Source organism: Sciurus vulgaris, assembly GCF_902686455.1.
Source record: "Sciurus vulgaris genome assembly, chromosome: 9".
Lineage (NCBI taxonomy): Eukaryota > Metazoa > Chordata > Mammalia > Rodentia > Sciuridae > Sciurus > Sciurus vulgaris.
In genome coordinates, this window is record NC_136469.1 from 56,762,334 (window position 1) to 56,775,470 (window position 13,137).

The following is a 13,137-nucleotide window of genomic DNA, read 5'->3' on the forward strand; positions in this document are numbered from 1 at the left end:
ATTGGCTAATAGTTGAAGAGTTAAAAATAATCAAACAGGTTAGGATTTAAGAGTGTGGGCTTTAAGGTCTGACTACTTAGATTTAAAATCTGGCTCTACTCTTTACTAGTTGTATAACTCTGAGTGTTTCCATCTGTATAACAGGGATCTGATGAGATAATGAATTAAATAAGCCTGCACATATAAGTACTTCAACTGTTGTTAAAATCTATTTAAAAATCTAAGTATACAGTATCTGAATTTCTTTCATCCTTGATTTTCATTTTGTAATTCTTTCACATCTTATCTACAAAGGTATGTAATTAAGGAATGTGATATAATAAAACCTATGTTACCCAGAATGCATGGGAAATGAATCATTCTGGATAGTTTAGTTTTCTACACAGTACCTTCATAGTTACCCCAAAATAGGGGGAAAAAAATCAACAAAAGCGATAAAACTGTTGTCTAAACATATCACACACTTTAATATCTTCTTAAAGTATACTGGTTGTAATTAAACTTTTTCTTGATGAATCCCTATTGTTTAGGAATATCAATTAGAATTGTATGTTAAAATTTCACAAACCTTTCAGGACTTAACCTAAGCTTTTTAAACATGGAGTTCTTGGGGCTGGGGTTTGGCTAAGCGGTAGAGTGCTTGCCTGACACGTGTGAGGCACTGGGTTCCAGTCTCAGCACCATACATAAATAAATAGATAAATAAAGGTCCATTGACAACTAAAAAAATATATATATATTAAAAAAAAAAAAAAAACATGGAGGGGCTGGGGTTGTGGTTCAGTGGTAGAGCACTCACCTAGCATGAGTGAGGCACTGGGTTTGATTCTCAGCACTACGTATAAATAAATTAAAAAAAAAAAAAAGTCCTTTAACAACTAAAAAAGAAAATATTTTAAAAAAAAAACAAAAACAACACAAAAAAACCAAATGCAGTTCATGGAAAGAAATAAGGGTATGGGGGGGGTGAGCTTGGGTGGAGAAAAAAATTACAACTTACTTTTACTTATCTCTAAAAATTTTGTATTCCTTCAACTATGAATGTAGGCAACCAACAATATTAGCTATACCTAATTCAGTATTACCAATAGAAAGTACAGATACTTTATATCATATTACAATTCTTGCAAACTCTGGAAATAACACTTACATTCCTCATTATTTCAAAATTTTGGTCTTCATCAGACCCTAGATCTTTCTTACTGTTAATAAAGAATATGTTCACAAGTTTGTTTTGATAACTGTATTCCACCTTTTCCTTTATAATACAATGAATTTCATTTTATACATATAAAACATTATTCTGAAAATGGCCCATGGTTTTATCAGATTGCCAAAGTGGTTTGAGGCATAAGAAAGTTAAGAACTCTGACCTCTTATTTGTTCCAGTCTACTGTGCTCTGTTAATCCACAGCAGTAATGTTCCATCATATTTTTATACTGAAGCTTGTTTAGATTAAGGTAACACAAATTGGTTTCTCTGAGGCTTTTCCTCATGGACCTCCCTGGAAGTTATGAGTTCCCCTTAGGTAAATGGGAATGTTTCCTACTATTCTCATACCCTGGCTTCTGAAAAAATGAAATAAAGAGGAGGAAATATAAGTTAGATTCAGGTAGCATGTAAAGTAGAAACATAAAACATGTTACTCTATGAAACAAATATTCTGAAGTTAAGCATGAGTTAAAATTCTTCTGTCATTTAAGACAGGAACCTAATTTGTGCCTTAGTTTGTAAAGGGGAGCTAATAAACACAATACCTGGTACAAGTTGCATAAATTTTACCTATATCTATTATTATTACTATACTTTTATTTCACAAAATGGCAGTTAATGCATGAATGTTTACCTTAATAACAACATTTATACAACACTGTGAAAAGTCTTTAGGGTCCTTTCACAACTTTATGACATCTGAACCACACAATAATTCCATGTGAAAGGATTGTTATTATTACATCTAGTTTAGCGGTGAAGAAACAGATGAGTAACCAGACCTGTATCACACAAATGGGAAGCAACCAGAAAGAATTTAAACCTAGGTTTCTCTCTCCACCCTCAAGGCCAACCTCGAGTTTTTACAGTAATTGGCTAAGTAGAAGAGAGAACAATAGAAATATTATTCAAGGAGGAGGAACCCAGGAAAGGGGCAGAGGTCTCCAGTAGGCCGTGACTGGAGCACTTCCGTGATTTGCCATTTAGGAATGGTTCAAAACGGGAGGGGGGATCTGCAACACCTGGGAGATTGTTAGAGATGCATAATCTCAGGCTCCAACCCCTACTAACAAAAACTGCATTTTGAACAAAACGCCAGGTGACTTCTATTGACATTAGTTTGAGAAACACTGTCACTAATTGCTCTAGTGACGCTATATGGTCACTTGAACAGTATATTAAACCATTTAACACTGTTAGGTTTTTATTAGTTTCTGCAATAGTTTTTTTTTAAATGAGTATGTTTTTAAAACAGGTGTATTTTTCCATATAATCCTTTTTAAGATTCCACTTTGTAAGTGGGGTCATTGAGGAGTGTTAGAAAGCTTTAAGCAGAAACCTTTATATATATATATATATATATATAATATATATACATACATATAAATCTATGTGTCATATATTATGTGTGTGTGCATATATATATATATATATATATACATATAAATTTGGGGGGGTTTGGGGCTCAAATCCAGAGCTTCATAGCACGCTAGGCAAGTGCTCTACTCCTTAACTATATCCTCAGACCCCTTTAAAAAGATAAGGTCTTAATTACTTTTTGCCTGGCAGATACACTGGAAAGTAAAAGCACTCTATAACTTACACCCAGTAGATTAAACTAGGCCAGTGCTATCTACATACCGCCTTTCGCCGATATTTCAGTTAAGTATTGAGTTTTTCTAACCCAAAACGCTGATTTTTTTTTTTGTTTTTTTTTTTTTTGGAGTTTCGCCACTTTCTGGCTCCGAAAGGGGGAAAAAAGTATTTAAGTCTGTTCTCACACCCAAAAACCTTGCCCGATGGTGTCGACAGATTGTAGAAATGGCCCGCCCCTAAATCCTCCCCTCTCTAATCAATTGATAATTAGGATTCCAAAAGTGCTCCAACTCTGGGAGTCGATCCAAGAGACTGCTCTTCTCAGTAAGGAGCCCCTGGGGTCAGAAATGCACTAATTTCAGCACCGGGGAAAGCTATCAGCTGTCGGCCTGGGTCTTTTTTAAATTACAGTTCCTATTTTGCTGGGCGCCTCCTCTCGCTGGTTAGCCGGCCCACGAGAGCAGAAAATAGTAAATGCCGTTCACCTGTTCCACCGGAACCTGAGAAACCCCGATCAACCTTGACTAAAAGTGTCTACTAGTTAATCCCTGGTACCTCCCACCGCACATTCCTGATTGGGCGCGTGAGCGAAGGATGCGTCGGCGCGCGCTCCGATCAGTCGGGGGAATTCCATTTCCTCTCCCTCCCACCAGCATAAGCATTCAGGGGCGGCGCTTCCCCAGCGGCGACCTGTCCCTGTTCGAGCCGGCGTCCAAGAGCATCTCGCGATAATTTGTGATTTGGGGGCGGGCCCCAGTCAGGAAGAGCGCACAAAACTGCCCTTAAGTCATTGCAGAGCTGCAGCTCCGGTTAGCCGGCCACGAGGTTCTCGCGAGATCCGCCTCCTCAATACCAAGTGAGGAAACTAGGGGACGCGGTTGGGAGGGGCGTGGGGCTCCACCGCGCAGCTGCCGCTTTCATTACCTTCCTGCCATGGTCTCCTTCCGGTTCTCGATGCTTCTCTCAGTCTAAGGGTTTCCGCCACTCGTCCACCCCCCCTCCAGCCCATGACCCGCCTCCGTCCCCCGCCCTCCCAGTCCAACCTCCGATCCGTTTAGTAAGAAGGGGCTGTTCCGAAAAGAAGAAGGAAAAGGGGGTGGCACAGATTCGTTCGGCCCCGGACGTGGGAAGTAAACCGTTCCCCTTCACCCTTAGATTCATCCTGTGCTCGCGACGGCGGCGTTGGCGGACTGATACGCGGCGGTGAAGAGGCAGGAGGAGGGGGGAGGGGCGGAGCGTGGCATCTGGCAGTAGTTCCGTCAGAGCGGACATCTTGTGGCTGTGTCGTGCGCGTGAGCCCCGTAGGGCCGGGGAGGCACCAGCTGCCGCGCGGGGAGGAGGCCGAGGCCGCAGCTTGAGGGAGGCCCCGGCCCCTCTGTACGCGTGGGTGTGGACAGCTAGGGGAAGGGAAGGGAGGCCGGCCCCCTGGCCGGCCGGGTAAGAGGGGAAATACGGGCACTGGGTGGCTTGAGTGGCCAGCCTGTTGGGTTGGGTGGGGTAGGGTGGGGAGGCTGGAAAAACCGGGGCCTCTTCTGCTTAAAGGGGAGGGGGAATGGGCGCGTCCTCGCGCCTAAGCCGGAGCTTCAGGGACAGCACGGGCGCGTGGCGGTGGTGGTGGCTGGGCGGGCGCGCGCGGGAGCGCGCTGGAAGGCGGAGTGTACGGTGGCGTCAGGGGCGACACTGAATAGCTGTAGCTTCGGGGAGAGGAACACACATCAAGTCTATTCCTTTATTTCCTTTTCTACCCCGGCCAAACCTTCGAGCCGAAACCGAAAGAAGCTCGGCGTCAGTCCGGAGACTCCTGTTTCCCCCTCCCCCCTTGCCTTTCTTTGCCCTAGTGACGCCGGCATAGCGCCGACTAGGCCCCGGCTCCTCCTCTGCTGGGCTCCGGACCCTGCCCCGCACCCACCCCTTTCTCCTACGCTTCCTCCTCTCCCACCCGGGTCTCTTCCTTTGGCGAGGCCGGGAAGTTAAACTTGTAGCCACCCCTCCGTTTTTCCCGTCACCCTCGCCCCCACTTCGCTCCGAAGCACGGCATAGAGGCTGTTGGTGGCTTTGCCACCCCACCCACCCCGGATCGCGACCGTTTTAAGGGACCTGGATTCATCAGGGTCTCTCCGGGGCCAGTGCAAGTGCTGATCTGCTCCGTTTTTGCAAAAAGGCGCCTGTGTCTGGCACAGCCGGTGTGAGACGAAGAGACAATCCTTCCCCGCCGCCCGGATAATCAAGAGTTTTGGCCGGACCTTTGAGCACACACCGAGATAGTGAGGAGCCAGACGAAAAGCACAGACTATGGCGCTGAAACGGATTAATAAGGTATATTGTTGGGACTGAAAGGAACGGGATCGTGGGAGGAAAGGAAGACTTGGGCCCGGAGGAAATCGTGGGGGTGGAGGGAAGTATAACTCTGAAAATACCTCGTGGGTCACTTCTTTCGCTGGGAGATGGAAAACGAAGATAGGCTTTATGAAAGGAGGTTTGAGATTGGGGTACAGAACATTTGTGGCAAGCGATGTGTTCTGTGTCTCATTGGAATCCGTGCTGTGAGTGAGGTAGAGGGACTTGAGGCGCCCCGATTTTCTACTCTAGAGTCCGGGTTAGGGGTTGGAATTGCGGAGAGACGTTCCAGCAGATGTCACGATGCTTCGTATTCTTGGTTCTTCAAAATTTATTTTAGTTCTAAGATAAAGGCTGTAGACTTTCTCGAGGGGAAAAGAAAAGATAGAAACTCAGAAAAATGAAGAAATCTGCGGGTCCCGAACTTTCCTCTGAGGGTCAGGATGGAACTCTGGTCTGCTGAAGTGAATGAGTCCAGTCAGAAACTTGGTCGACTCTGGGCAGGTTACACAAGAATGAGTGGGGTTGGGAGGAGACACAGTGTTGCCACTTCCTATGTTTTGTAGTTGCTGCTTGCACCCGAAGCTAATTTTCCGAGGCACCGGGAACTGATGTAAAAGCCTTCTGGATGCTCCTTTTTTCTTTCGGCTTGGGAAGGGGGTGGTCGGGTGGGATGGCAGTAAAGGAAAACTAGGTGTACCTGTTTTTGCCTCGGCCCATTTAATAATACCCTTGAGAAGGATTGTTTCGCTACTTGAAATGTGGTTTGATAGTAAATTATCGATCTGAGTTGGAAAAAGACTAGAATTTCTCGAAGCTCTGGGGGTGAGCGGAACCTCCACCTCCGGTGGTTTAGTCTCATTTTCTTGCTCTAACTTCTGTCCCGCATTTTAAGATGGCGGCTGCGTTAACTGGTTCAGGCCCTTTCCGGCATCTCCTTTCGTAATAATATGAGATAATATTCTTTGTTAAGTGTTAAATTTTATATCGGATTGGACCCTGCTCTAAGACCCATTGCTTGAAATTTATTAAAGTTAAAACTCTTGGACTGTATTTCCCTTTTGTGTAACTTGTGTATGTGCTGTATTGGGTTCTTGCACAATCAAGGAGGGTGGAGTATTTACAGCTAACTTGAAAAAAATGTCATGGATTAATTTCAGCCTTACTAGAAAATAGGAGACAAGGGGAGATTGTAGGTTAAAAACTCTGGTTTTGATAGGATACTTTATAAAGAAAATTCTATAGAAGGAATGTCAAGGACTTTACTAAAACAGGCCGGGTGCTGCTTAATTTGCATTTACTAAATATAACTTTGGAGTTTGGCAAAACTGGTGTTTTATGAAAGATGAAAGTTTTAAATCTTCACTCTTAAGATACTAATGCTGAAATTGTATTGTCACTATGGGTTGATGCAGAATACCTGTGGTTTTTGAGGTGATAGCAAAAGAGGAAGAAAACCTTTTTAGGATTTAAGACTTTAAAGGTTACTTTTAAATAATAACTGCTTTTCTGTGACCAGAGGGAAAGCATCACATAGGATCATAGTTTTATTTTACAACATACTTAATACAGAGAACATTCAGTACAAATCAAAATCTTTAAAAATTTTTGTTTTAATTAGTTATACATGGCAGTAGAATGCACTTTGATACATCATATATAATGGAGTATAATTTGTCATTCTTCTGGTTATACATGATGTAGACAAAGCAAAACCTTTTATCTGTGGGAATTCATTCAGGCCACTACAGTGTGGAATAATCTCAGATTCATAGCTTTTTATCCCCTTTGAAGGAAGGTCTCATTGATTTTTTTTCTTTTACAGGTGATACCCAGCTGCTGTGACACTACTTTAATGATTTTAAAAACTAGAGAGGCAATAACATAATGGTTGAGAGTGAACTTTGAGGAGAAATGCTTCAATTAGAATTCTAGCTCAGAACAGATTTATCCATATATCTTTATTAGATGGGTATTTGTTATATATTAACAGTAAATCCTTGTGTGATTAATACGTTCCCAGGCACTGTTGTAGAAACTGGGATGCCAGCAGTGAAAACAAATCAAGTTTCTAGATATTTTTGACATGGGTTACTGTGTGGCTTTGAACAAGCCTCTGACACATGTCACTCTATAGTTACTAAAGTTATTATTGCCTCTTTAATATCAATGTGTAACCCACAGAAACGGGGGTTTTTTGTTTTTTTTAAACTAAAGAACTTTGATTTCTAGTCTAGCAGTCTTAGTTAATACCAGGTTATTTCCTGTTCTGATTATTTTAAAGAATTATATAAGACTGAGTCTTGAAATAAAAACACTTTCCAGATTGGAGAACCAGTGTTTCTGGAACATGGTTGATCCAACCTGCAGAAAATTTTAACTTGTTTGTGGTTATGGTTACGTATACCACATGTAAAGCTTTAAAAGAAATATTCCCAGGTCCAAATAGTTTTAGCAAGGGGGCAGTTAGAAAGGGGTTGCTTTTTCTTTTAACGATCCTCTTGAGTCAGGTTAACCATTGGTATCAGTATGATTTTGTGTGTGTCTTCACCTATTTTAAATTTACTTGTATCTGAAATCCCTCAAGACGGATATTAAGATATGTCTACATTCTATATTCTTCGCTAAAATTTTATTGAAATGAGTATTATTGGAATACTTTTAAACCTTTAGTAGTTTGTTTGATCAAGCTATAGAATTTAAATTGTTTTCCTTCAGTTTGGTTTTTTGTTATGACCAACTGATCAAATAATCTTACCCTTTGTTTTTTGTTATTTATATGTGTACCAACCTGTATTGTGGTCTTAAATAGGGCTATTAAATGTCAAAAATCAAAAAAAGTGGAATTCCAAAATGATTGGTTTTGGGGGCCATAAGTAATTTTACCACTCCCATTAAATAAAATGACTGCAGTACATATGTTTTGAGGGTATTTGAGAACTATACCTAAAATCTAACGTGTACCAAACCTAAAAGAAAACTCATTTTATTTACAGTGTTATAACTACTTGAAACAACTTGTATTAACTAATTTAAAACAAGTGTAGGAAGTAGAGTCATTTGTGTCTATTTTGAAATCAGAAAACTAGGGCACAGAAGTTAAGGGGAACAAAACACCTAGTTTCATATGTGGCAGAATTGGAATAGAACTCAGGTCATCTGGTTCCAGAGTGTTCTCTTAACCACAGTGTAAATCACCTGTTAGGTTTTGTCATTTTAAAAGGTTTTCTTTGCATTTATCTGCTACTCATAATAGCTAAGTCATAACATAGCCTTTACTACATATCAAACACTTTCTAAATCCTTTGAGTATTAACTCCATTTTATGAATGAGGTAACAGACACAGAAAGGTTAAGTTACTTATCTAGTTACATAGCTTGTAAGTAACAGATTCAAATCAGATACTCTACCTGAAGTAAGCTTCTCCTCTTTGACCCACTTGATATTTAAATAACTGGGAATTCACTATTCTTAGGTTATAACTAATTGGTGAGTTAAGAATATATGAAAGGAGTGAGTTTAATTCTTTAAGGGCTAGAAAATTCCTTGTGCCAGTTAAGTGTTAGAGGCATCTTAAGGTAAGCAAAATATACTTTTTCTCCTCGACCGTCTATAAACTGGATACACTTGGAGTCTTGAGAATGTTTCTTTTATGTCCTAAGGTGGTTTTACAGCTGGCTTACTATGCAGGATAGGTGTGTGACTGAGGGATGCTGATTATATAATAACCTCAGCATTTAATGTGAAAAATGGTGACTGACACTATATACTTTCATTCTTGTGGCTCATCTGCTGTTAAATCTAGTTTTTATTAATCACATAGATGTAAAGTTGAATACTCTTGCTAGCATTGGGAAAAACTGTATTATGTCAATTCTAGGATCAGGTGCCACTTGTTATCCAAGATAAGTCACTTCTTGATTTTCGAAAGCATTTTGCTGTGATAGCTTTCTGTTGAAGATGAAACTAGATACCTAATTCAGATAAAAATGTTCAAATTCTTAAATCTTAGATTGACTTTTGTACTTGTTTTTAAATAGCAACTTAGTGTATACAAAGGCCGACTTTTGTATGTGAGGGTTTTAACAGTTGGATTTTTATTTCAGAATGCTGTTTTTAAAGAGTAGCTGCATGGTGTCTTGGGCTTAACTGAATCATTTGCTCTGGAAACAAGTAATTTTGAAATGATCTCTAGGTGATGCTGAAGCCCCTCTTTGGATAAGAATCCCAGTTATAGGGGATAATAATCTGATCAATACTTAACTGGGGCCTGATGACTAATCAGTGTTAGGCACAATAATCTAGTCCGATGAGATGAAAAATGAGGGAGACTCATTACCTAGGAGAATCTTTTTGGAGAAAACAAACTTTCTACAATTTAGCTTTCAAGAATATAAGTCTGTTAGAAATGTTAGAAGTTAAGGGGAATTTTGATATTCACATCAGGTTTGCCTATCACTAAAGATAGGTTTATCTAAAGTGCTGTACTGCTTTTGTCATTGTTGCTCTGGGGCTTTTCTTCATACGTGGCTCCCCTTGCCAAACAAACCAGTGTTTTTAAATTGACAAAATTTGACTTTTTGTTTTTTTATTTATTTACATATTTATTTTTTTGTGCTGCTGGGGATTGAACCCAGGGCCTTGTGCCTAGTAGGCAAGCACTTTGCCAACTGAACTATATCCCCAGCCCCGACTGTTTTTATTCTCTAACTGGAAATTTTGTGGTCTTGATTTGGTCTTCCTGCCATAGCAATGATCTAACATCAGAACTGAATAGTGTAATTAATGGATACATTAATGTCTTACTAAGCAGTTTACCTTATTAGATAAGATTTATTTTCAGAACTGCATCCTTGGCCTTGTTGGGGGGAGGGGGGGCGTTCAGTGAAGTTGTTTTTCTGTAGTATGAAGGATTGAACCCAGGGATGCTTGGTAACCACTGGGCCACATACCCAGCCTTTTTTTGTATATTATTTTAGAGACATGGTCTCACTGAGTTACTTAGGGCCTTGCTAAGTCGCTGAGACTGGCTTTGAACTTGTGATCCTCCTGCTTCAGCCTCCCGAACTGCTGGGATTTTAGTGAAGTATTTTTATACCTTGTTCAAACATGACTTCTGTCTCCCAACTATACTTTCATCTTAATTTTACTTTGTGTCATTCAGAAATTTTCAACACTTTTCATACTTGAATTTGTCCTATTTAACCTTTGAGTTCTCATTTGTGATTCATAATTTCTTTGTCAACTTGTTTTCAGAGTGTTTACTCACATTATCCTAACCTTTCTATAATATGGCTAATGTACTATTAGGGTATTTTCTAACACTAAACTGCTAATTTTTATTTTTTCATGTCCATGAAGTGCTTTGTTTGTTTTTGTGTGTGTGTGTGTGTTTGTTTTTGTTTTTGTTTTTGGGTGCTGGGGCTTTATTTGGTTTTAAGGAGTAAAGCTTAGAACCTAACTTCCACTCTGTCTTGGTCCAGTCCAGATAATGCTTTAAAAAGACTTTTATTATTTTTATTTTTTTATTTTTATTTTTTTAATTGAAGACAGGTCTTCTATGTTTACTCCAGCTGACCTTGAATTCCTGGGTTCACACAATCCTCCCTTACTGGGACTGCAAATGCATTCCACCAGGCCCAGCTTGAATAATCTAAAGTGACTTACCTTCAGGGTGATCTAAAGAAAATTATAGTAGTATTCATTCAAGCCATTCTTGGTACCTTGTCTAATGAACAAGCATTCATCCCACCTATAATTAGAAGTAAACAGGAAGTTAATGCCTTGTCAGTGATGTAATGAGACATTGCAGAAACTGTTAAGCCCTAGGATGAAAGAAACTTTCAGGATTTCTCAGAAATTACAAATAAAATAGATTTTAAAGGGACTATATCTTGTGATTCTGAAGTCTGGAGTTATAGAGAATTTGTTCATATCTTAAAAACTTTGCTAAGTATCCTCTTGAAATAACTGCTGGTAACCGTACATTTCTGAGAAGTCATCCTTCCTGCACATTTATGTCTGTATGATACAAAAAAATTTAATTAAAGTTAATAAAAATTATGGTAAATTTGGTCTCTATATGAAGAGTTTGATTTTTGATACTGAGGATTGAACCCAGAGTTCCACTAAATTACATCCCAAGCCCTTTTGTTTTATTTTATTTTTTTGTTTTGAGACAGTGTCTTATTGTATTTACTTAGGGCCTCCTAAGTTGCTGATGCTGTTCTCAAACTTGGGATTCTCTGTCTCAGCCTCCTGATTCTCTGGGATTATGGGTGTATGTCATTATGCCTGTCTCAGTTATGGCATTTATTGCCTGCTGGACAGCTGGCTGAGTATATATTCTCCAACTTCAAAATTTGTTTACCATAGTGTGTGTTCCACCTTGTTCTCATATCATACCCTCATCTCATCCAGTACCCAGAGAGTGTTGCTTAATAAAGGTTTGAGGTAAGGGCCGTTTTCATAGTACTGAATCAGTTAGAAAAGTTACCTTTAAGTCAAGTCACATTTAGTTCTGAAAAAATAATTCCTTTTGTAAAATATAAGAGATTATTGTGTACATCTGTAATCCCAGTGCTTGGGAGACTGAAGCAGGAGGATCACAAGTTCAAAGCCAGTCTCAGCAACTTAGTGAGGTCCTGTCTCTAAATAAAATACAAAAAAGGGCTGGGGATGTGACCCAGTGGTTGAATGAGCCTGGGTTCATTCCCTGGTACCCCCTGCAAAAAAAGAAAAAAGGATTAATTTTCAGTAATGGTAAGAGGACTGATGGGAAATCTGCATGACCTCATTTGATGAAGTGCAAGATGGATGGCATAGATTTAGGATAACAAATGACTGTGGAACACCCTGGCAATAATTATTTAGGGGTAGAGTCCATGAACTTAGTCATTCACTGTAACTATACCATTTAAATTTTGACAACCTTTGAGGAAATGATAGGACCTTATGGAGAATATTATTTGCAGAATTATATTTGAGTAGCAGGGTTGATGATAGAAACTTGGTTTTCATAAATACCTTTTGGTTATGTTGATTTCACAAGTATTGTTTATTATTGAAAGTAAGTATAAATGCTCAAGTAACTCAGTACCTCAGTACAGGTATTAAGTTTTAGTAAAGGTTTACCTAACATGGCTGACTGCTTTACAGCTTCAGTATTTACAAGTAATTCTTCTATGTCCAATTACTAAGCTCTTTGAAGATGGGGTCATTTTTTTTTCCTCCTCCTCTCTTTTTTTAAAGAGAGAGCCTTACTAAATTGACCAGGATGGACTTTAGTATTTTCAATAGCTTGGTCTGCTATTATGGTCTATAGTTGATCACATAACTGCTAGTGCCACCCATCATTGAATAAGGGAGATATAGAAAAATAGAGAAACACAAAACAAAGTGTTATATTTAGACTTCTAGTTGAGTATCTGTCAGCCTGTTTATATTTTACTTCCAGAAATCAAAGAGATCTTGTATCCCATCATAATCACAGGAAAGCTTTTCCTCTAAATTGTTTACTCTTTCTCATGAAAATCCTACAAAAGAAATGTTTTTAGAATAAAACATATGAAATCCATTACTGTTAAAAACATACATGTCCACATGAGAATACTCAAACTGTCTTAAGTTGTACCTGTTGGTTGCCTGTAAAAGAAATTTCCTTGGTGAACAAATCTGCTGAATCCAGTCTTGGTTTTTGTCATGCTGCCTACCAGGTCTTCAGGAAATAGGCAGACAATTCAGATTTGTGAATCTATTGAGGTGAACTAAGACCACATGAGAGCTTTGAGGGTCTTATCTAGATTAGAAAAAGGTGGAGTGGTTTATGACTTCCTTTAAATCATTCAGGTTTTTAAGGGGAAAGAGATAACATTTTTCCAGTGGAAAAAATGGGCTGGATTCTTATATCCAGTTTTGCAGAAAATTTGAGAAGCAGTTCAGACTAAGCTGATCCTAAAATGAGAAATTTTCTCTAAACAAGAACATTGTG

At 39.4% G+C, this 13,137-nt stretch overlaps 1 protein-coding gene across 9 annotated transcripts in view; it reads left to right on the forward strand.

Annotated features, from left to right (window-relative positions):
• Positions 1-2,973: 2,973 nt before the first annotated feature.
• UBE2D3 (ubiquitin conjugating enzyme E2 D3) overlaps positions 2,974-13,137 on the forward strand; it is a 31,194-nt gene continuing 21,030 nt past the window's right edge. For 5 of the 9 annotated variants that reach the window (XM_079154715.1, XM_079154721.1, XM_079154722.1 and 2 more), the window contains exons 1-2: positions 4,027-4,186; positions 4,971-5,125. In XM_079154715.1, coding sequence (XP_079010841.1) covers positions 5,102-5,125 — 24 coding nt within the window. In that variant the 5' untranslated portion in view covers positions 4,027-4,186; positions 4,971-5,101. The other 4 variants (XM_079154719.1, XM_079154720.1, XM_079154717.1 and 1 more) reach the window with 4 other exon arrangements.